This window comes from Octodon degus, unplaced genomic scaffold (genome assembly GCF_000260255.1).
Source record: "Octodon degus isolate 3935 unplaced genomic scaffold, OctDeg1.0 scaffold00088, whole genome shotgun sequence".
Classification (NCBI taxonomy): domain Eukaryota; kingdom Metazoa; phylum Chordata; class Mammalia; order Rodentia; family Octodontidae; genus Octodon; species Octodon degus.
This window is the reverse complement of record NW_004524664.1, coordinates 10,513,147-10,537,376: the sequence shown is the minus strand read 5'-3', so window position 1 is coordinate 10,537,376 and position 24,230 is coordinate 10,513,147. Positions and strand designations below refer to the sequence as shown.

The window sequence follows — 24,230 nt, the reverse complement described above, 5'->3', positions numbered from 1 at the left end:
TGGTGTTTCTTATGTTTTTTAGCCAGTGCTCCTTTTGCTAGAAATCTAGGTCTTCATAGCATGTCAGCAGGTTTTCAAAAGGTTGATGGTAAATTTATCCAAAAATTATTTTCTAGGAAATCCCAGAACTAATGGTTGATGAGATCATATAGATTTTTTTTATTTCATGCATTATATATACTACAGATTTGCCATTTACTTGTCTCACATTTGTACTCAGAATTGCTGAACCCTGAATCCTGTTCAGAAGCCAAGCTACTATGAAAGAACCAGTTATGTGTCAGCCCTGAAGTCATGGAATTCTCTGTTGCTAAGAAGTAACCAGATGTCTCAGGAAAAGTGAACCCTAAAGAAATCTAAAACTAAACACAAAATAAAAGCCAACTCCTTTTCCTTGCTCTTTCAGAATGAATGCTCCTCTTCCAGCTCCATATTGTGTCCCTTCCGCAGGTTTCAGGATTGGCCTGTTCAATCTAGCTGACGCACCTTCTGCTTGGCATGTATGCTGGGAATTGCGGGCGTTCGTGATGTGCCATCCTTTCCTAGGGACTTCCTCTTTCCTAGGATGTGTGTTTCAGCTCACTTCATCTTCAATTGCTTTTGTGGTTGTCAGGCTTCTTCTTTCTCCTCTCTCCTACTTTCATGGTTGCTTTATAGTTGACTGGTTTTTGGTCTATTGGTTCTGCTTATTGCCTAATACTGTAAAAGTTCCCTTTCTGGAACTATCAGTGATAGAATGGGGGTGATGGGAATAAAATTAACTGAAACTGGTCAAGAACTGTGGAGAGGACAAATTAACTTGGAAAATAATATTTTTTGTCTGTTCAAACCAATGGAGGTTTGTGCTATTTTTGAGAAAAGTAGTACTGACAGATGTCTAGTTCTAAAGGGAGAGGTCTAAGCTAGAGATAATAATATCTACATTGGCATTAACATTTGTGGTTGCCTAGTAACCAAGTAGCCAAGTACTAGTAACAAGTATATGTGAGATTAAGTATTACTCTTGTTGTAAAATTGAATAATAATACTAAGGTATAGCTTGAATATCCCAATGAGGGTTAAACTAAGGCTGAGAATGGCAGGGCTGGGACTTATCTTTTATAGTTCTTATGTATTGATTTTAAGATTTACTCATTGAAATCTGAAGACCTGCATATTCTAATCTTATAGAAAACATAAATTTAAGTGTTTGATTCTTTTTCTTATATAGCTGTAAGTAGCAGAGAAAATGTATTTTTGAATAACCTGAATGCTAGGACTCCAAAATGTGTTCCTAATTAGTACAGTGTACTTTGTGATTTAAAATTGATTTTTAAATCAATACGTATGATTGTGTATATTTATTATACATAATGTGACTCCTAAAATATGTATGGTATACATTAGCTAAATCACACTAGTATATGCAGCACCTAACATGCTAGTCATTTTTTAAAACAGATAAATTCTAGTTTCATAACAGTCTTCAAATAATGCAGTATTTAAATCAGTTGTTTAAATAGTATCAAATAAGTCTTTGCTCCTACCTAAAGAATAATCAACCTTTCCTTACACATAAAGATGGATGGTAAACAGTAGAAACATTTTGAATAATGGTTTCTTTGTCCCTCATTTCTCTTTTTAAGTAATTAAGTCTAAGCATTGTGTACTGTATTGTATTGTATCATGTAATGTATTTGGCTGTTACGGGGTCTCACTATGCAACTAGGACTCATAGTGATCCTACTGCTTTCAGCCTCACCAGTGCTGGGATTGCAGGCTTGTGCTACTACACCTGGACTCTGTGGCCAGCTCAGCCCCTCCCTGGGGATGGAGCTGGCATGGCATGTGGTGCTGGGGATCGAATTGTGGTCCCTGCACTTGCCTAAGCTTGCCTAAGCAGGTGCTTTAGTCTGCTGAGCTATCTCACCAGCCCCAGCACTTAGTATTTTAAATAGAAAAGAACAGAATTTGCATCTTATAAATGCCACCAATTATAGCACTACTCATAAGAAACACAACTCACATTTCTCTCTTTCTACAAGTTCTCAATTTTTAAAAAAGATACATCAAGTCTTATTTCTCTTTAATTCACCCACGAAAATAAATTTTATGTACTCAAAGTATGGGAAAGACTTTGTGGAATGGGCATTATCTCTTGGTATTGGCTGTTTGATTTTTGCAGAAGATCACCCTCAGCACGGTATGATAGTCTCCAAATGTGGTGACTGGGCCATTTGGATAAGAATTATTTGGAATATTTTTAAAAAGCCAGTATTTGTTGTTATTGTTGTTGTGTTCATTTTCTTTTGTTTTACAGTGCCTGCGATTGAACCCAGAGCCTCACACATGCCAGGCTAGTGCTTTACCACACACCCTAGCCAGTGAAAGAGCAGATTCTTTGGTTGCTGCCCGAGGATCTTTTAGGGTTCCATGAATACATACTTCATACTCATTTTGATCAACTTGTGCAAGTGACTTAGCTATGCACCAAAAATGGGGGAAGCCTCTGGACCCCAGGAAAGGGCCTGCAATAGCATAGGAAGGTCCCTGTCTCACTGTGAACTCCAGGTTGCATTCCTGGAGGAGAAAGACTCATTTTACAAGATGCACATGAACCCTAATGGAGTTTCTGGAGAGAATGAAGCTGGGTGAAGAACCCAGAACTTAGGGGCTAGCACCTGGAGCACAAACAAAAATAATAATGATTCTAATAGCTAATATAATTATACTTGTTTCTTAACAATTTAGTTAATCTGAATTAAATATTGTATCCATATTTGAATTTTTTAAAATGGATACATACCACTATTTCACAAAATGGGGAACTATCTTTGCAAGAACTTTTATGCCAGCACTTTCTGCAGATACTCTAATGTAATAAAAACAGAGAGATTCTTAAAGATGCTGACCTAGCCATTACTTAAAGTAGGTGTACACATCTATCTGACTGTCCACTTTGCCTTCTAAGGTCTTCAAAGATATTTAAGGCAGACTCTTTAATCTGCAGAAGCGTGTCCCTCATTGCTTGCCATCGTTACTTCACTGACATCGTGCTCCTATTTAGGACTGACTTATTTACTGAAGCACATGCCTGTGGAACCTCTGGTGACATTTTGCTGTTTATTTTATTTCTGTTACTTGTAAAATTCTTAGAACTGGAGTTTTTGATGGTTAAAGCAAAGAGATTTTCTGCATTGCCTATGAGTTTCTCACATTGCAGTTTTCCAGGAATGGCCCCAGGCCCTGTCTGTGAGGTGGTCTGCACTGAGTTCTTAAGTGTCCTATTTCTGTAGCCTTTAAATTGTTTCAGAATAACTTGTCCTGTTACAGACTGATTTGCTCTCACTTCTTGACAGATATGCTGAGCGTTCTTGGTCTTGTTCCATAGTGTTCTGTTGTGTTATGTAAGATATTTGAGGTATACTGAAGTTATGCAAGAAATAGCTTTCTTTAGAAAGCTCCAACAGGAATTAATGAGAGATTTCATTAGACATCAACCCAGAAGTGAATGTAAATCTGTAATGACTTAATTTGTGGATTTTGCTTAAGTCCTTTTGTTAATATTCCCAAATGTCATATTTTTCAAAAACCAAGACAAACTATAGCTAACTTGAATAGTATAGACACTACAAAACAATTTAGTTTGTTACTCTACCTGCCAAACTTGAGCATATTTGTACCAATATGGAGAAGTTAGTTTCTTAAAATTCAAGCCTTTATAAAACCTTAGAAAATCTAATACAACTCTCTCCTCTTCCCCCTCTCCGCTTCTTGTTCTTGCACCCTTTGTCTCCCCCAAACTGAATTACTGTTGGCATGCTGCTATACATCTATCATGTTTAAACATAAAAATCAGCTTAGTGACTCTGTTCATGAGTTCCTGAAACACACGGAGTCATGGAGAAGCATAGATCTCCATGACTCATTCTGTAGCTTAACAGGAATGAGATGTTCTGCTATTTTATTTCATAAAAAAGAAACAGGGCCAGTGAGAGAGTTCGCTCATTCCCAGTGGTCGAGGTCAGTTTCTAGGGTTTTCATCTGCTGTTCATCTGAAGCTGTGCTTGGCATGAGTTTCTTTCATGGACCCTGAATAGAAGGATATGGAGGTGAAGTGTGTCTCGCTCATGGTTCTGCCACACCCCAATTCCTCTGTTTTGCTATATACTAAGTTTCTGTGTGTTATCATAAGGTGAGCCTTTCTCAGTTGCTGATACTAGAGCATCAGCACAATTGATTTCTCTTTGGGAATTGCGTTAAGCTTCTGTGACAAATTACCACAAACTTAGAAGCTCAAAAGAGCACAAATTTATTTATCTTACAGTTGAAATTCCAAGGTGGGCTTCAGTGTGTTAAAATCAAGTTTTCTGAGGACCACAGGCAGCTCTGAGAGAGCATGCGTTTCTGTACTTGCCCTTTTCAGCTTCTTCAAGTTTCAGTTCTTTGGCTTAGGCCACCCATCCTCTGACTTCAAAGCCAGAAATGTGACATTCCTATTTTTATTTTTTTCTTTTCAATGATGCCAACAAGAGACTGTCTAGCTTTAAGGATTCCCAAGATTCTATTTGTATTCCTGGATAATACAACACAATCTCCTCATCTCAGCATCCTCAACCTTGTCATCTCTAAAGTTTCTTTTGAATATAAAGTAATACATTCACAGGTTCCAAGGTCTAGGAGTTCATATCTTTGACAGCCATTATTCTGCCTGGCACAGGAACTAGTGTCGGCATCTGCAGTTATTCTAGAACTTTATATTAATGTACAAAGCTTCATAAACTGCTGACATTGACTAAATACTTAAATAATATCCAACATTTGTTGGCGTTGTCATGTGACCCTCACTGACTGCTAAGTACTTTAATTGCGGTATTTTTACTTATTCCTTTTAGCAGCCCTATGAGGTAAGGTTCTATCACAGTTTACTTTTTTTAAGGAAACTGAGGCTTAGAAAATTTTAATAATTTGCCTAAGGCCAAAAGACTAGCATATGGCAAAGACTTGAATTTAGCTTTTAACAAATAGCTTTCAGGGCTGGGGAGATAGCTCAGTAGAATAATTGCTTGCCTGGCAAGCACAAGATCCTGAGTTCAGTCCCCGGTACCTCAAAAAAAAGATATTCTTCGGGATTTATATTTAGACCTAAAGTGATAAAATTGTAGCACAGTAGAACATGGAATTGACATATAATTTGTGTAAAGAAATTCTGACAAATGTTTTGAGTAAGGAAAACAAGTTATTACTATAAACTTTCAAAATGACAGAGTCTCAACTGAGAGCATAAAATGATTAATATTAGTTGTTTGCATATAGATTTAGTGATCAATTTTCAAAGTCATTTTAAATAGAAAAGAACGTTGTATTGCATGATCAAGTGGAGAAGATATAGCAACCTCAATTTTAGTGATCTCAGGTCATAAAGATGAAGGATTTATTTCTAGGTCATATTATCTTGTAATCAGTTAATGGATTCTCTGTTCCTTTCTAACTAGGATATAACTTTTAGCAGAATAGGTATTTTCTTTGTCTGATTCATGCCTAAATGCCCATATTTAAAATAGTGATCATCTTATAACAACACACAAAAGTATTTGTTTAATGAATGGAAATTGAGAAATACCTAAAAGAAAGAGGCCATGTAACTGTATTAGTGAGCTGGATGCCAGAAATTCTTACAGGTCAGTAGAATATTCTGATGTGTTTGGCTAAGGGCACAATATAAAGAGTTCATGTCATAATAGTAGGAAAACTAAGAATAGCCCTGATAAATTCATTGTGTTTAGTACAGGTTCTATGAATTAGAGAGAAACTACTGGCTTATTTGATATGGAATATTGGGATCACAGGCTGATTTTTATTTCGTCATTCTTTCACTTGGCAAACAGCAGCAAGCACCCTGTTACTAGGATAAACGAATCACTGAAAAAGAAACATCTTTGACTTCGCGGGCCTTTTTACCTCTTCAGTGAAATAAACACCTACAAAGATAAAATGCACGATGTTTTATAGGAACACAGAAGAGGGCCACTTAACTTACTATTCAAAAGATATAAAAGTTGGACTTCGTTGAATGATGGAAACAATAATTTTAGATTTATAGAAAAGTTGTAATGTTAAGCGGAATTTGCCAGTAGCCTTTTGCCAATCCCTTTAATGTTACATGGCCTTATTATATTGATCAATACTGAGAAATTAATATTGCTATAGTACCACTTACTAAGTAAAGTGCAGACCCTACACACACACACACACACACACACACACACACACACACACATATGTATATCTGGAGTATATGTTTTTGTGCTGATATGAGATAATAATATAAGTGTTTCATAAATAGTAGACTAAATAATAGTATTATAAGAAATGTCATCCAGATGAGCCCAGGATGTGTCACTGATAATGCAAGCTGCTTCTATGAAGGAAGCTTTAGACAACCTAATTGTATTTTAATCCCCACTAAAGGAAGTTAAAGAATCTTTCATTCATGAATTTAGTTAATTCCTTATGTATCTGCTATTACAAAAATAAAGAGCTACTACCAGTGCAGTGCTGCTGTGTTTGTCAGCGTCCCAGTCACATGAGATGCCACACCTGCGCCCTCTCACTCCATCCTGAGTATTTCAGGCCCACCCTGCAGGAGGGCCGGATGCACCTCACAGAGGGGACACAGTTTGAGGGAGCCACAGAGCTTCTGGCAGTGAAGTTGGAAGCAGAGCTCACCTCTTCGGCTTCAAAGCCCCGTTTCTCCCCTACATGCTACTTCCTACGTCATTTTTCTGTATAATACCCCAGAATAAGCATTTTCCAAATTATACTTACTGTGCAAAACCTCATTTCCTTTTCAACTCCAAGACTACATACTTGGTTCTTACATCAAGGGTTTCCTGGGAATTGGTGTAGCCTGTGCATCAGAAAGAATTCTTTGGCTACTGGGCAGGCACATGGCTTCAAAGACAATTGCCTGGCCTTTTTCTCCTCAGTACTCTAATGCTCCTTTGAACATTTTAGTGACCCTTTTTCTTCTTAGTTTATCTGCCTTTTATGCATGTTTTTAATCCTGAGGAATGACCAAAGTTATGTGTAGTTTTTCAGGTGTTAACTATGTTAGTTTGTGTCATTTGAGTTTATATCGTCTGACACTTTCTGAATTTTTAATGGTTTGTATACCCTGGGTGTTAAGTCAGCATTGATGATATTTAACTTTAAAGAATATCTAAATGTATTTATTGCTTTGCATTTGATTTATACAACTCTATTAAAATAGATATCCTCCCCTTCAAGAACTAGATTTTTTGGGGCATGGGAGATGGCTCAGTGGAATAAGCGCTTCCCTGGCAAGTGCAAGGACCTGAGTTCAATCCCTGGTTCGGGGGGGGGGGGGGGGTGGTGGAACAAAACTAGATTTTTTTTTAGATTGTTTTATTGAGATTTTGGAGTAGGTTATGACTAAACAAGATGAAACAAGGATATTAGCACTAGGTTTCTCACTTTCCATATACAATCATTCATTTTCTCCCCTCTCCCTCTCTCTCTATGTCTCTCTCTATCCCTTTCTCCCTCCTTCCCTCCTTCCGTCCCTCCCTTCTTATGCCTCCCTCTCTCCCTTACTAACTCCATTCTTATTGTTGACAAATACTCAGGAGCCTGGAACACAAGAGCAGGGTATTAGATGCAGACTTTATGATTTAAATTCATGGCCTATAAACTATTAGAAATGAATCTAAGTAACTTGCTCTCTAAAAACAAAAATATTTTTAATGGTGAAGTAGGAAAAGAAAGCTATCATCTGAACATGCTGAGTAAGTTCTCATTTGGGTTTCTTTTTCTTTTTTAATGTATTTAGGACAGAGTCTATAGGGTCTACAGGGTCTCACTATGTATTTGGACTTGTAGTGATCCTCCTGTTTTCAGCTTCTGAAGCGCTGGGATTATAAGCGTACCACACCCAGTCTCAGTTGCCTCTGGATCACCTGAGGGAGTGGCCGCCAGCACAGCACACCAGGGATTGAACCCCAGTCATTAAGCCCGCCTAAGCAGGCGCTTTAGTCCACTGAGCTATCTGGCCAGCCCTTCATTTGGGTTTCTTTAACAGTCTTTGTACTGAGGGACTTGTAATGCAGTCTAGGACTTGCGGATTATCTCAGAATGAGTGGGCAGCAACTCACTCCTACTGTCAACATATGATTTAATGAACTTATTTTTATGCAAAAAGTTTCTGTAAATTCTAGTTCTTCTTATTGTATGTTGGGTACAAACTACATCAACTCCAATTACAGATTGCCTTCTGAGGACTTTGGGAAATACAGCACCCTTGCCATTGTCATATCGGCCACAGTATTAGACTGCTCTAAATGACTGATGCTTTCTTACTGTCAACAGTTTGTTTAACTTGACTCTGCTCATTTTCCACCTCTTCAACACTGCTGGCCCTGAGAACCCAGCGACAAGGCTCTTGCTTTCTCTGACCTTTCCTGTGGGTTGGAAGGAAATGATGGGGATTCAGCTGCTGGGTGGTACAGAGATCTGCTGACTAATGCAGAGAGCTGCACGGGCTGTACGGGTCCTTGGAAAGTCAGATTTGGACGCTGCTTAAGAAAGCATATGAGGCTGTTTACTTAAAACTATAATTAACATAGCAGAGAGAAATTTAACTTTAATCTGGTAGACCTTGGTGATAAATGGCCATTTCAATCTTGATGTGCATTTAATACAGTTTAGTAAGTTGTTCATTGATAAGTTTAATTCAGTTTAACAAAATTATCTGTGGCAAAAGGAAAAATCAAGTTATGAGTATAAGGAAATCAGACTTGCCTCAAAATCAAAGAGTATAAAAGGTCTTTAAAAGGCACATTTACTTGATGATTAGCTCTGGTAGCTCTGGTCTGATTATTTTTCTTCCTCACAAAAAGAAATAAGGTTTAAGTGGCTATAGGAGAAATCAATAATTAATAGCTATAGGTCATTCAAGCACTTATTTATATGCATCACTTAAAAGTTGTCATGTAATTATCATGGTTTAAACATAATTACAGCCCCACACTAACTGCTATTGTTTGGGAATTCATGTAGTTAAAAACATGTACACAAAGTCCTTCTTTCAAGTTAGAGTATTACTGTGACATTAATTAAATGCCTTTCAATTTGAACAAGGAAAAGATAGTTACAAAGACAAAAATTAGCATCACAAAGCCATACTAATGTGCTAAACTGGTTATAAAGGTGCATATTAACACATCCCAGTCATTCTCTGTATTGACTTATGCAATAAACACATCAGAACAGCAAAAAATCTATTACAATAGGAAACTAAATGTGTATGTGGCAAATTTTACTAATTGGATTATTCCTAGTTTTTCTGTTTAGTTGACATTTTGGAGGTGATATGGCAGGTCTATAATAACAAACAAGGGAGGACAAAAACCCTGGTTTATGGCTACAGAAAAGATTGGTTCTATAAGCTCACGGCACCTGAAGTTCACTGTGTGTAAATTATATAAAAGCATGCGGGGTCATTTGAACTCTGCAAGTCAGTGGCTGGCAGTGGAGCCGGCCTGACGTCTTGCTCATGCGTGTGAGTGAGATGTTCTTCTAACTGGGGGCCACTGTGGTGACAGCGTTCATTAGACGGGGCTGGAGAATGCTCACCTTCAAGCTGCTGGCAGCTGGGCAGTGGTTTGCACTTGCTTTCATTGTCATGGTGCTTTGCTTTTATACCTTGAAAGAACAACATTAATCTGCGGCCTTCTCACAGAGCAGTTGTGGCATTTCAGTGGAGATGAGAGTAGGGATCTTCAGCCCTGAGACCCTTGAGAGGTTGGCCTCTGTGACAGCTAGACAGTCACATGGCTAAGAGATTTTTTTTGTGTGTGTGTAATACCAACTTCGAGTCTTGTTTTATTTTCCCGTATATCACTGAAGTACATCAGGAAATCCAGCATTTTGCAAATCTCCTCTATGTTAAACCCCCTTTTGTACTTGGAGTAAGTGTAGAAATGACCTGTTGTATGGTATGTCTATCCCAGGTTTTGTCAGGAAAATATTATCATAATGGATAAATCAATAAACAATTTTAGCACATTTTAATTATAAAAGTATAAAGAATAGAAAAGAACTTCTTATTTGGCCTGCTAAATAAAAAGCAAGGACTCTGGGATGAGACTTCTGGTTCAGATGTTGGCTCCATAATATACTTCCAGTGAGATTATGGACAAGTTACTTTACCTTGCAGTTTATGTTTCTCCAAATTATGTATTTCTTAGACCTATTATACAGGATAAAAGTTAGCATAAAGCTCTTAGAACAACCCTAAACATTATTAACTGTTCTTCTAAATGTGTTTGTTGTTGAAAGTACTAAAATGACTTTATTTTAACTTCATCCCACAGGCTTTGACATTACTAATGCTGTTTTATGATTTTTACCTTAGCCTCCACAATAAAATGTGCATTGCAAAACTATAGAACTGTACACACAAGAGGAATTTCAACAAGTTTAAGCTCAGTGGTCAAGGTGAAATGTTCTCTCGCCTGACTCTACTTTCTCTCTTGTAGAATTTTACACTATTGCATTGCTCTTGTGGACTTAGGTGGAGAGGTGCTCTGCTTTATAAAATTCTTTGTAAAAAGCAAAAAAGTAGCACAGCAGCTATCAGGGGAAGTGATTTTTCTAAGATTTTTAGTGTACACATCCCATTTTTCTGCCTCCTCCTCAAACGGGGCAGAACAGATCTAGAGAAAAGTGCTAGGTTTTACTCCTGGTTCAGTAACTAGTTAGACTTATGACATTGCACTAGTGGTGGGAAGGAACCCACATTTCTTCATCCCTAAATGGCAGTAATAATTTCTAGCTTTCACAATGTGAATAGGAAAGGAAATTCAGCATGAAGTGACACACTTGAGGATAAGTGGACTGAGGCCGGTCAGTGGAGTGGAGAAACGCAGACAGAAGGCAGGGCCGATGCTGCTACAACGTGGGTCCTCTTGAAGCCTGGGAAAGCTAACTCTGGGAGGAGACCAAGGGAAGGTGGACCAGGCAAGACCAGAAGGAGACTGGTGAGGCGCTTGCAGCGGCAGGGTCCGCAAATTCTAACAAGGAAGACCTGGTGGATAAAAGAAATCTGGAGGAACAGAACAGTTTCAAAATTAAGCTAACACTATTTGTGTGTCCTCCAGTTATATTTCATTTTTTTTTAGTGTCACATTGTAGCCTGGTCTGAAGCCTAGTTAGTGCTGTGCTTTAAGACACAAAATAGTGGCCAAGGCTGGAGCTAATTGCTCAGTGGCGCAGAACCTTCCTGACGAGTATGAGGTCGTGAGTTCAATTCCCAATATCCCCACTAAAATAATGTCAAAATAAGTAATCTTGTCTTTGAGAAGATAAATTTGGCCTTTGGAATATTTTCTTTTTCCCCCAAGGGGGTCACATTTTTTGTTCAGTTTTCTTTTTCCATCTAGTACTGGGCTTGGAGCCTGGGGCCTTGTGCTTGGAAAGCAAGAGCTCTGACACTGACCTTCATCCCTGGTGTCTTCACCCCTCTGCCCCCAGCCGTTTTATCATTCTGAGCCTGAGTTCCACTAAACTTCATGGGCCCTGGCTGGGCTCAAGCATGTGGTCTCTCTGCCTAAGCCTTCCAAGTAGCAGGGTACAAGTGTGTGCACCATGCCTGGCACACATGCCCTTTTACATGTTCTAAGGGCCACCTTGTTTTGTTTTGAGACATGGTCTCCCTGTGCAGCCAGGGCTGGCTTCAAACTCAAAGCAGCCCTCCTGCTGAGCCTCCAGAGTGCTGGATTACAGGCATGTGCCACCGTGCCTGGCCAGGGCCCATATTGTTTTAAAAAATTATCAGGAGGAGTGGGGCAACTGCATGATGATACAACTTAGTGAGACTGTATCTTAAATATTTTTTTGCTTCACACTGAGCTATATTCTTGACCAAGCTAAAGTCTGTTTTGAGAAAGGGTCTAGTTATACTGTTAAGGCTCAGATTCTCAATCCTCTAGAATAATTTCTTAATTATGATCTTCTAGGCCCTTCCTCATATTTTTCCAGTAAACACTGGAGGTCCTGGTTTGGGACTGGCCTCCAGTATCTGGTATATCTTCTGATGTTTTTAGATATTGGAAGCTTAAATACTAGTCAAACCAAATATATACACCTCAAGATCCTATGCTTTTAAATACCAACTATGACCAGGTACTATTAATTGCTCTTGCCGTTATCAGATTTTTTAATTTTATTTTTGTTATTATGTATTTGGTACAGGGTCTCACTATGCAGCTCAGACTCATATTGACCCTCTTTATTTTCAGCCTCCCCTGTGCTGGGATTACAGGTGTGTGCCACCATGTCTGGACTTGGTGGCTAGCTCAATGTGCCTGAGGTAGGCCAATACAGGGTGCAGTACCAGGGATTGAACCCAGGTCCTTATGCTTGCCTAGGCATGTGCTTAGACCACTGGGCTATCTCCACAGCCCTTCTTGCCATTATCAGATTTAGCAGGATAAATTGCTAAATCATTCTGTTTTTGTGCATGTGCAACCTGTTGGGTATTTTTTATTTTTATTTTTTATTTATTTGATGCAGAGTCTCATTACTCCATTCAAACCCTATTAATCCTCCTGCCTCAGCCTCCCCAGCACTGGCATTACATGTGTACTCACTCACCTGGTTTCGGGGGCCAGTACAACGCAGCCAGGGTTCTGGGGCTGGGAGGCATGGCATGCAGTAGTAGGGATTGAACCCGGGTCCTTGAGCTAGACAGGCAGGCACTTAGACCACTGAGCTATCTCCCTTGCCAGATGTGGCTTTTGATATAGGGTATCATTTTTCAATTTTTGTGACCTCAGGATTAGCAGTTTTGACAGCATTGATTTGCACCTAAGATCCTCAATATTGAGCACCCAAAAGGATCGTAGTGTTTAAGTAAACTGGTAAACACTTAACGTTGAGGAAGGAAATGGAGATCCGAATGTAAAACCTCCCACCAAAGGAAGGCTTGGGAACCCTAAGAAGCCAGTTCTGACTATAGACATAATACTGTTGTGAGTATTGGCAACAAGATGCCAAAATACAGCGCCAAATGGCACTGTCTCATCTATATAGGGCTTTACTCTAGGCGTGCTTTGGGAGCTTTGTTCAGGACCCTCACCAGGGAATAATTCAGCGGGGTGTGTACTCATGTTCTCCCACTGTAATGAGAGAGAAATGCTAGCATGAGAAACATTGACTACTTTGGAGCATGTTCCTGGTGTGCTTACTGGTTAGGTTTAGTTTGCTGCTGACAATTTATAGAATATTCCTGATAATACTTTATAGCAATATACAAGATTATTGTGTGTCTTTCAAATGAAGGTACATACATGTGTATCCCATTCCTAAAATAAGCTTTCTGACTACACAGGACAAATTGCACTCCCATTTTGGCTCATAAAGAGCTATAGTTAATCCAAGCAGGAACAATTGGTAGAAAGCATGATTCAGCTGGACACAGAGCAGTGTGGGAAGTGTTGCCCCTTTGGCTTTGCCATGTGATCATCACTTTGCTGGGTGATTCTTGATGTAACTCAGCACTACCCACTGCATTTGGGGAGGGGATTAAAGCCTAGGGGTGCTCTGAAGTACTGCTGGCGCTCGACTCTGCTGCCTTTTACCTAGTCATGTACACATTTTAAGCTGGTGAGGAAAATTTCTCTTTTATAGCCACATTTGCGAGTGCAGCTCAGAAGAGAACAGATGCATGGCAAGATGTGAACTTTCTCCACTCCTGTGTGGCCCAAATGGTCTCCGTGTGATAGCACAACGAGGGACAAATAGCATTAAAGAATTTTAGAGAGTTTCCTCTGTAATTTGTTTACTTCTAACATGACTATTCAACAAAAGACATGCTGCACAGATGAGGTTCTATCTATCCATCCATCTATCTATTGTGGTACTGGGGATCAAACTCAGGACCTTGCACTTGCGATACAGACATTTCTGCTGCTGAGCTCTCTCCTCGGACCCTGCGTAGAGAATTTATTCATAATATTCATGAATCTTTCTTTAACGTAATTGGCACCAATTTTCACTGAGATCTGCCATGTGAGGTGGAGGCATTTACAAAAGGTTTTATGCAGGAAGACTTCCTTGGAGTCATGGCAGAAAGCGCACTGTGATTTAGCAATATTGGGCAGGTTTTCCATTTAGTTTCTTCAGATTCACTCGCCAACAGAGGGAGTGAGCTTGCTTCGCCTTGTCGTGTTCTTCAGAGAAAAGAAATAACTTCTCTATCGTGGGCCCCCTTTGTTTGAAAATTCATTTTGCCTTTAACCAATATATTGACTTATTCAGTAAATTATTGAAAAGAAATGAACATATTGTCTGTAGTTTTGTGTGGTCAGAATGTAAACTAAGTATTTTTGGATTATTGCATGCTTTTTTGTTTACATTGTATGGTATGTCAAAAATGAAAATTAGGAGTATAAAAGTAGACTTTCAAAATACTGCTTGCTAACATATCTGCTTATACTGAGTTAGAATCAAAGAGTATATTTGTGATCTGTTTAAATGCTTCAAAACTTAAATCCTGTGAAAAAGATACACTAAAATGAAGTACCTGCAAAATATGTGGCATTTCTCTGGGGTTTTTGATTTTCTATTTTAAAACACTGCCATTTTCCTGCATTTGACTGGCAGTCTTTGTTTATGCGTTTCTAAGGGTGTGGATATGTTCACATTAATGTCAGACAAGTTGGAAATAAACTCAGGCAGAGTCTGCTTAAGCCCTGCTCCATCATTACATTGTTTCAGGGTATGGAATTACCACCTCTTGGGAAACATGTTGAAAACAAAATTGTAACTGTGTTAGGCCAGATACAATTAATTCATGCCTAAAAGTCTCTGAACACCATCTGAATTTGAATAAACTTAACCTGGATTTGTCTCCAACCAATTTTAAATTAACAGAACATTTACTCTTAGACTAGGAATTGAAAGGCAAGAACAACTTTTGTGGTTTTAAGATTCAAATAAGCTACAAATATGGGTTCAGGTTTAGGAACCTTTCCTAGGCTTATACAGTTATGCCTGTGGAGTAGTCAGTTTTATTCTGCTTTTTAAGTAAAATTAATAAGGTTATGTCATACAAATAAACCTTATGTCTGAAAAAGTTGCTTATGTTTAAAATGCATTGCAGGACCAGCCACATAGCTCAGCAGATTAACGTGCTTGCTTAGGCAGACACAGAGGACAGGGTTCGATCCCCAGTGTGCCATGCCAGCCCCGCCCCTGAGGCGCACTGAGACTGCTATGGAGATTGGACATGGTGGCGCATACTTGTAATCCCAGCATTTGGAAGGGGGAACACAGGTGGATCACTACAAGTCCAATCTACATAGTGAGACCCTGCAGACCCTTACTAAACTAAAGTAATAAAATACATTCTATTAAAAATTAGTTTTTATTATCCTTAACAAGAGAAAATTTACTCCACTGAAAATTGTCTCATTATGGATAGATGAGAAAAACATAAACCATGTGAGTTGCAATATTAGTTTTCACTTTTAGAAAGAATCTGTGAAATAGGGCTATTCCAATACTACAGACGTTACAGAAGATAAAACAAGAGAAGATTTCTATTGTTGCCAGACTTCCTGACTACTTGAATGTAGGCTCTGCCAGGAGTGAAAATGGGTCCCACAGAGAACAGAGCACCACAGTGGAGGATGCAGTTGGGTGGCTGCTTCAGCATTGTACTGTCCCCTCCCCCGCAATTGGGCTGTAGAGGATTTCAAGTTAGCTCCTTAAAAGAACTGATCTCTAGCAAGCCGGATATCCTCGTGTAAAAGGTTACCCCCACAGTACAGAGGACACAGAAGGGACGTCATTACACATAGACTCCTGGGATACAGTCAGGGAGTAGCTGGGAACTTTCTTCTCCTGATGGATTTGGAATTATGTGTAAATATATCAGGGAATGAATAGCAATATTAACTAAAAGCTTATAAATGAGGGTCTCTGTTTCATTTGATTATAAATCATCTCATAAGAGGAGGGATGTACACTTTGGCTCTTTGCATATGAACCCAAATAGGACAGGGCAGGTACTGACATGCCAGATGAGGCCTGGTAGATCAGTCAGGATTATGAACTTGGGCCATGTGAAGGTTTCAGTACAACACAATTCACAGAATTAAATGACAGCAGCGATTGTCATGGCTTAAATTATTAATCAATTAAATTGTTATCTGACTAACTCAAATAATTGAGCAAATATCCTTTATAACTGTGGGCTTAACTAAAATTTAAAAGTACTTAGAAAGGGCTGCCATTGTAGCTGCATGATAGAACACTTGCTTGGCATGAGTAAGGCCCTGGGACAGCATCAGCACTGATAGGAAGGAAGCAAGGGAGGGAGAGGAGAAAGGTTTTAATTTGTTTTGTTTATGACTTTATGTGTCTATCCATGCATGTATTTCCTATTTGTTATCTGAAGTTTCGTTGAAGGCATGATGGCATTTTTCCTGTGAATACTTCAGCAGGTACCTGCAAAAATGAGGAAAGATTCTGAGCATTACAATACGAGAATTGTGCTTGATGGATATTTATTCCCAGTTCCCCAATAGTCCCAATAATGTCCCTTATAACTTTTTTCCTGAAGCAAGAGCCAATCAACAGTTGTACATTGGTTGTATTTATTTGATAGATCTCTTTGATCTGGGTCAATGTCAATACTTTCTGTTATTCATGACACTGACATTTTTAAAGATTAGACTACTAATATTGTAGAATATGTCACAATTTGAATTTTTTTTTTTTTTTTAACCAGGGAGTGAACTCAGGCCCTTGTGCCTACCAGGGAAGTGCTTATTCTACTGAGCCATCTCCCTGGCCCTGAATGTCTCATATTTGAGTCAAAATTATTTAATAAAAACAGGAAATAAATAAATGAAGAAAGAAGGAGAGAAGAGACAAAGAAGAAAATGAAAAGGCAGAAAAGATGTGAAATAATTTCATAATAGATTGTTTATACAAATTAGGCAAAAAACAAAGTCTAGTAGATTTATGTTCAGACATTAACAAACTTATTTATTGGTGGATGAGGAAACATAGTGCATATTAAGATTTAAGGATTTCTGAAATACTTCCTATAGGGCATTTTGCTTAGTGGAGAAGGAATAAATGTTGAAGGTTTTCTTAATGTTTTAAATGAAAATGCAAAACCCGGTGGAAAAGTCCAATCTAGTGCTTTTCCTCCATACATAAAATAGCACAATTTCTTTTTCTTAACATATGCAAATCAATTTTGTGGATGTAGGTTAGCTCCACTATATTTGCTTCTTCAGCCCTTCACCAGCTCATAAAATTAAAAATGATCTCAATGCATTAATTGAAATATGTAGACATTCCAGACACAAGACAATTTAGTTTCTTTTTAAAGCCTACAAACCAGTCAGGATTCATATCTTGAACAGGAGAGTTTAATGAAAGCTGTTCAGAAAGTAAATATGAATTTCAAGTTGCACCCCCTCAAGCTTCAGTAGGTTTTCTAATGTGCCCATGTGCCTACCATTTTAAATATCTGCTTTACTTCATCTCCAAGCCCCCAAATAAATGAAGAGGGGGTTATGTAATTATAAGAATATGGGAATACTGCTAAGAAGTCACAGGATTGGAGTGATTTTTTTTCTCTTATGCATATACTCATTCCTGACAGTTTTGGGTTTTGCTTGAGAAGGCAGAGTTGTAGAAAAACAAATATCCTGAGTAGGCAAGGTATTCTATTTCCTGTTCATGTCTTTGGTGGCTTTAATTGCTGTCCTTGGAGTCTCCGCTCTTACCCAGTGTCTAATTATGCCCTGAGTCAGTGAGGTATAGTCTCATTTGCCTGGGTTTGTTTTCTGGGATTTCCTGTTAATTCCTGAAGTGGAGCAAAAGTAGACCTTCATGTTGGCTTTTGTGAGTCTCAGCAGAAACTGAGAGTTGAGGTCTCAAGTTCTGTAATTATTAAGTGAAATTGTGTGTGAAAAGAAAAATCCAGTCATCTATGCTTTTATTTCTTAACTCTCTTTATTATGAAAGAACAGAGATCCTGTATATAATGAGTCAGTATATGTACCTATTGCTAACCTTTCAACATTATCAACTTGTAATTTTGTTTTTATGCCTGTGCATTTACTAGCATATTAGTTTGAAACAAACCTCAGATAATATTTTATTCATAAATATTCCATATATAAGTATTTTTTTCTGTAAGGTCATGTCCAATTTATGTACTTTCAGTTTTTGTTGGGGTGATTTAGAGATCTGAATCCCATCAAGTGAGGCTTTGATGCTCTTCTGGAATGGTGGTTTATTGTTTTGGGTCAGCAGCTACAGGTTCAATAAAAGCAATGTGGTATAAGAATGTTGGATGTGAATGAAGGAATCAATGCTAAGATTTAACGTTGTTAAATTTGTTATTTAAGGGCGGGGGTTATCTGATGATTAGTTGGTAAAGTGAGCCCAAGCTCCCAACAACCACAAACTGTACATCCCTGAATAAACCCATCATTCATCTCTGAAATTAAACTTATCTAAAAAATGAGTACAATGCTTCTGTACCTGTTAAACCTGGGAATGAAGTATTATTTGGGACATGAAAATGCTTGAAAATGATGCTAAATTACCTGTTCCCCTTTAGCGTAGGCTTTCTTTTTGAAAGTACCAAATTTAAGATTCTTAATCATATAAAGATTATAAGTAAACTAAAATGATTGTAACTGTAATTAATGTAAAGATTGAGGAAGAAACCCAAACTTTTGTGGAGAGATGATCTTATAATCAGGGTTTTCTTTCTCCCTTTTCTGAGTATTTTTACTTGGGCATTTTATTTTTCTCCAAGTTGAGATCCATACTGGCTCACTCTTTTAATTTTTTTTTTCTTATTAGTAATACTTTTGGAATGGTGCCTTGATCAGGCCCACTGAAAATTAATGTTTCCCTTTGAGAGACTGCCTATTCATCAGAACTCCTTTCTGCCTCCTGTCTTTTTTAGCCTTGCCTCCCCGGTTGAAAGAGATGAAGAGTCAAGAGTCAGCTGCAGGCTCCAAACTAGTGCTTCGCTGTGAAACCAGTTCTGAATACTCGGCCCTCAAGTTCAAGTGGTTCAAGAATGGGAATGAGTTAAACCGAAAAAACAAACCACAAAACATCAAGATACAAAAAAAGCCAGGGTAAGAATGCATACAACAACATAATCTGTCCTTATCAATAGGATGATACAAAAATAACATTTAGAGCCTAACAGATAAGTTTACTAGGGAAATATCTGATATGCAATAAATAAAAAGATTTTGCATAATACAGTGACTAAAAATTGTGAGAAGCTGGAGTCATTGATTCTTATAATTTTTGGGTCAAGAAAGGAAAGGATAGAGAAGAGACTCTAGAAAGTAGGGAAAGATGGAAATGAAGGACAAAAAATATTAGCGATAACTGTTGGAATAGTTATAGATCCAAAATTTCAATGATTGCTTTAAAATCAGATAGTGGAGTTTAGAATACATTACATTACAAAACTCCTAACTTTGTTATAAAGCTCAATACCTAAATTTATCAGAACATTAAATTGTAATTAGTTCAGTGTGACTATTTTTAAACAAGGAGCTAATGCAAAAAACTATAGCTAGTGAGAATGTTTGAACAACAATTCTATTGCCACGATTGCAGCTTTTAAAAATCAGGCCTGCAGTAGTAAGATCTTACCTTTCTGTTTACTGTCTCCTCTGAGGACATCAGTGTGAAGAAGGGCTTCATGGACTTCATGTGACAACTTAGTATATGTGTTATATATCTGCCTGATGCTTCTTTGTTATCCCTGAGTTATTCATCTTTTATTTCCATATTTAAGAATTATTCCATTGTGTTAAAATACATTTTGCACTCATGGAAGAGTATGTAGGATTTTTAAATACCGCTTTGTAGGATTTTTACCTTAAAACAGTCCTTTAATCAATGCTACACATGTTAGAGAAGTATCAAGTTCAGATACTTTCCACACTCACACCTCAGAGAGTTCCAGGGAATCCTCAGGAGTGATAACCAGAAAAACAGAGGTCCTCTCCTGTCTTTTGATTTTATGGGGTAACTACCAAAAAGTTGTCACACAATGATGAACAAGTGAGAACGAAGTGATTTTAATGAGGACTTAATTGAATCTTATCAGTGTTTAATTTAATTGCTCTGATAAGTATAATTAGGGAATTTCTTCCTAGTTTCCATGGTCCAATTGAGTATGTTGCTTGTGAGTTATTGGTTCTGTTAGGAAGATCTGTTGGTCTGGAAGGAGCATAGAATGAAGGGTGAGAGAAAGAGTGGGTGCTACTTTCTGGAGCAGGCGGTGCTTCAAAGCCCTAAAATATGAAGATCTATGGCACTTCCTACACAATGTCACCTTTTCTTTAAAGAACATTCTGATATACAGTATGGGAAACTGAATAGTTAGCACATCGTGACTAATTTTGCAGATTCATGAATTGAGAGTCAAAAGTTGGCATTGTCTAAAGTCATACTAGAGCCATAGATCTATTTTTATGGATTCCTTAATTTTGTGTTCTTTTTTTAAAATGGTAACCATCCATATTTAATAATGTGCATATAGGAAAACAGGGATAGCTTGAATGAACTGAAAAGATAAATAGGATTCTTGTACAGAAAACTGACAAGACAAACAACACTTGCAGATATTGGACTGAATAGATTTTGGTGTTTTCTCATCAAGTAGGCAAATTAGTAAGAATTCAGATTATCTAAATGCAGAGTGACATCTCATTTACTGCTAAATGGCTATAAAATGTCAGTATAAGTACCATAATTTCTTCATTCATCTGTTGATGAACATATATACTATTTCCAAAATCTAACTGTTATAAGTTGCGCTGCTATAAATGTGATACACATGTATGCTTTAGTGCCTGTGATAGGCCTTATATCAGGAATGTGGGGCAAGTGAGGAGGCATAAGGTATTACATCCATTCTCTGGTGGTCCTAAGTTTGCAGAGTTTCGCCAGTCCAGTATAAAGCATCGGCATTCCAGATCCTGTGCGGAAGCACACCCTTAGGGCTGGGGAGGAGGGTACCAGGGAAGCAGACTATAAGCTAAAGGAGTAGCAGAAAGCTTCTGAAGACTAAGGATAGTGGGTGTCATGATACATGGACAGAAGCAAATGAACATGGGTACATAGAGTGTAGACAGACCTAAATCAAAATTACTTCACTATCATGAACATGCTTTTGAAAAGACACAGGTGTACTTACGGAGATAATTTGTTACAGGGCTTGGGTGACATAAAAGCATCATCAGTATGCAGAAAAGCATTTTCATATTGACTTCATGGGCTCAGACAGTTATAGCACTGTCTACATATTAATGCAAGCCTATTATGCTAGAAAGGCCAATGTCCAGAAGTTACTTCTTTTAAGACTTATCCTTGCTGGAAATAATTAAATAGGGGAAAACATTTAACACCTTTGATCTAAAAATAACTCACTTTGTGTAGAGCAGATAGCTGCTTCATAAGTGATCAGTTTACCACTTTTCAGTATTGGCTATTTTTCTATCTCTGAAGTCACCTCTTTTTAAAAAACACAGTGTTCATTATTACTCACCTACAATCTTGTTTTGAAATTTTATACCATTGTTTTTATTGGTTTTTTCTTTATTTTTAAAATAAAAAGTAGTGCTACCAATTTTTTTTAGTTTAATGTTAAAGGACCCAACTGAATCTAAATTTAACATTTGAAAGGTATTCTACTACTTCCAATTTATCCTGTAAATATAAGTAGAATGAACAATTCTATCAGACCAATTTTTTAAAGTACTTAACATCATGAGCATGATATTAAAATGCTCAATTTCTTCCAATAGATCATAACGACAGTAGAGTTAGATTTGTGATAGATGGGATTCTGCCGCTTGCCATTTTAGAACTACCTGTATTCCGTAAAGTCAAAAATACGGCTAGAGTGCTGCTCAGGCCCAGGGTACCGTCTAAATAAAATGATTCTTACTCTTCGGGTTCATCTATATGTTAAGACTTGTGCATCACTAAGAGATTCAGACAACAGTATTTGTGTTTCATAGTGGCTTGTTACTTACACTTTACACTTTATCTTAGCTTGTGATCAAACAATCAGAGGTGAATTTGAGTTTGAAGCTTAGGATTTCTCATGGATTCTCTTTACTTAAACAAAACGTCAACTCATTTCCAACCTTTAGTTAAGCATTTTTTTCCCCATTTTATAATCTAGATTGTACATAACAGTCAGAATTTCCTTTTAATCCTTTAGTGTTATGACAAGATTTTATACTAATAGGCAATTTCTATTATTGTATAAAATCTTAACCCCCTTTACCCCTACTCCTACTAATAAGCTATATTCTTACATGTTCTTGCTATGATGTTTGAATTCACATTTGAGCCTTTGTTTATTTTATTTGGCTAAGCAATGTGTGGGACCAATTTAAAAGAAATGGAAACCACCAATGTGTAATGTGTCTGCATATCTCTTTGTTCTAGTTTTGTTTAGTAGATGATTTTGATCAAGAAAGCTGAGGCACTTTGGGGCTGTCAGATTGACTTCATTTAAATTTGTCTTCTCTTATATAACCTAATAAAAGATTTACTCCCCACTCTTTGTACACCCTTAAGTTTGGATATCCCTAATTTAGTCATATCCCTTCATTTCAGCCCTGCCATATTTTCATTTTGTTTAAAATGAGCTCTGATTTTTTCAGATTTAGATTTTTTTTTCTTTTGGCCTTTATGTGTTTTCAGTGGTTTAATTTTTCTCTAAAATAGAAAACGTTCATTTACATTCCCTTTTCTTATTCACTGAGCAGCTTTGACAGGCCACTTGAACTTTATATGAAAAGCCATCTCAGTTTCCTTATGTAATGGCCATTTGATATGATTTATGTGAGGTGGTGTGTACGGTGCCTACTTTGGTCCCTGGGAAATCACTGTTTCTTTTTTGTGCTACTCTTAAAATTAGCAGATTGGTAGACTAGGAAGCAGTATTGAGCACATGAACATGAGCTCAGTTCATAAATTACTCAGGGTTCAGAGGAATAGACTTGTGCAGACTAGGATGTTCCTTGCATACATTTAAGTTGCCTTCGCTTCTAAAATATAGTAGAAAAATTAAGGTCAGTAAGAAAAACTAAGTAATAGTTATTGACACCTTGAATTCTTCGTAAGTGAACACTTACTAAAAAAGAGAGAATCAAAAATTTTATTTTGATGGAGGAAAGAAATTAGCATTTAAAACTTTAATTTATAAATCTGTGTTTATTTCAGAGTAATAGATGGTTATTATAAAAATCCAAATACTTCAGGACTTAGAATATAATTATAATAGCAGCTAATGTTTACTGGGACTAATAACTACTGTATTATCTTTAACAATTTACATGAATTAACTTATTTAACATTTATAGAAAATGAACTCCACTGCTGCCCTGGGCTTCCTCAGTCCCCAGGAATCTTATCAGTCAAACTGCAGAAAGTTAGCTTTACGCATGTGTAGGATTTCAGAATTTTTCCCAAATTAACGTCCAATACACAGTGAAACTGACAGAAGAGAAAAAATGGCTGTGGATCCAAGTTTATCAAAGCTCCTGATCTTGTTGCCATTTACAATTTTCAAGAAACGTTTGGCCATTTCTCCTCTTAACTACATTCTCTCCCTACTCTGGGACACAGAGATTGCAATGGCACATTTAAATGAATCCTTACAGTTCAGAGGGGGCCTTAATGATCATCTAGATAATTGATTTTCCAGTTCTGCCCCTAGAGAATCCTAAATTGCTATTGAATTGCAAACAGTGTTGCCAACCACTTTGACTTGAACATTTTCTCTGATATTTTTGAATACGAGGCTTTGATTTAAGCTTTCATTTTAAAGCAAGATTTTGTTGCAAAAATAGTTGAAAGCACCACTCTAATTTAATCTTTCTCAGCATAGATATTCTTGTAAGAATGTGCTTGGCAGGTGATTATCCAACTTGAGTCTTCCCAAGGAGAAAGCCTAACTCTTCTCAAGACACATGATCCATTTCTGAATGCTCAAGAAGTTCTTTATAACATCACCCAAAAAATATCTTCTTTTTCTGGCAAGGCTTAGCTCTACCTTAGTTCTTTTTCTTGTAAGAATTAGTCTTTGTAAAGGACTTGGCAATCCCAAGTAATTTCCTTTTCCAGATGATAGGAAACACATTTAA

At 37.5% G+C, this 24,230-nt stretch overlaps 1 protein-coding gene across 13 annotated transcripts in view; it reads left to right on the top strand.

Moving 5' to 3' along the window:
• Nrg1 (neuregulin 1) overlaps positions 1-24,230 on the top strand; it is a 1,208,067-nt gene that overhangs the window by 1,014,362 nt on the left and 169,475 nt on the right. For all 13 annotated transcript variants that reach the window (XM_004637278.2, XM_004637274.3, XM_004637275.3 and 10 more), the window contains one exon: positions 19,004-19,181. In XM_004637278.2, the coding sequence (XP_004637335.2) occupies positions 19,004-19,181 (178 nt within the window). The remainder of the gene's footprint in view (positions 1-19,003; positions 19,182-24,230) is intronic.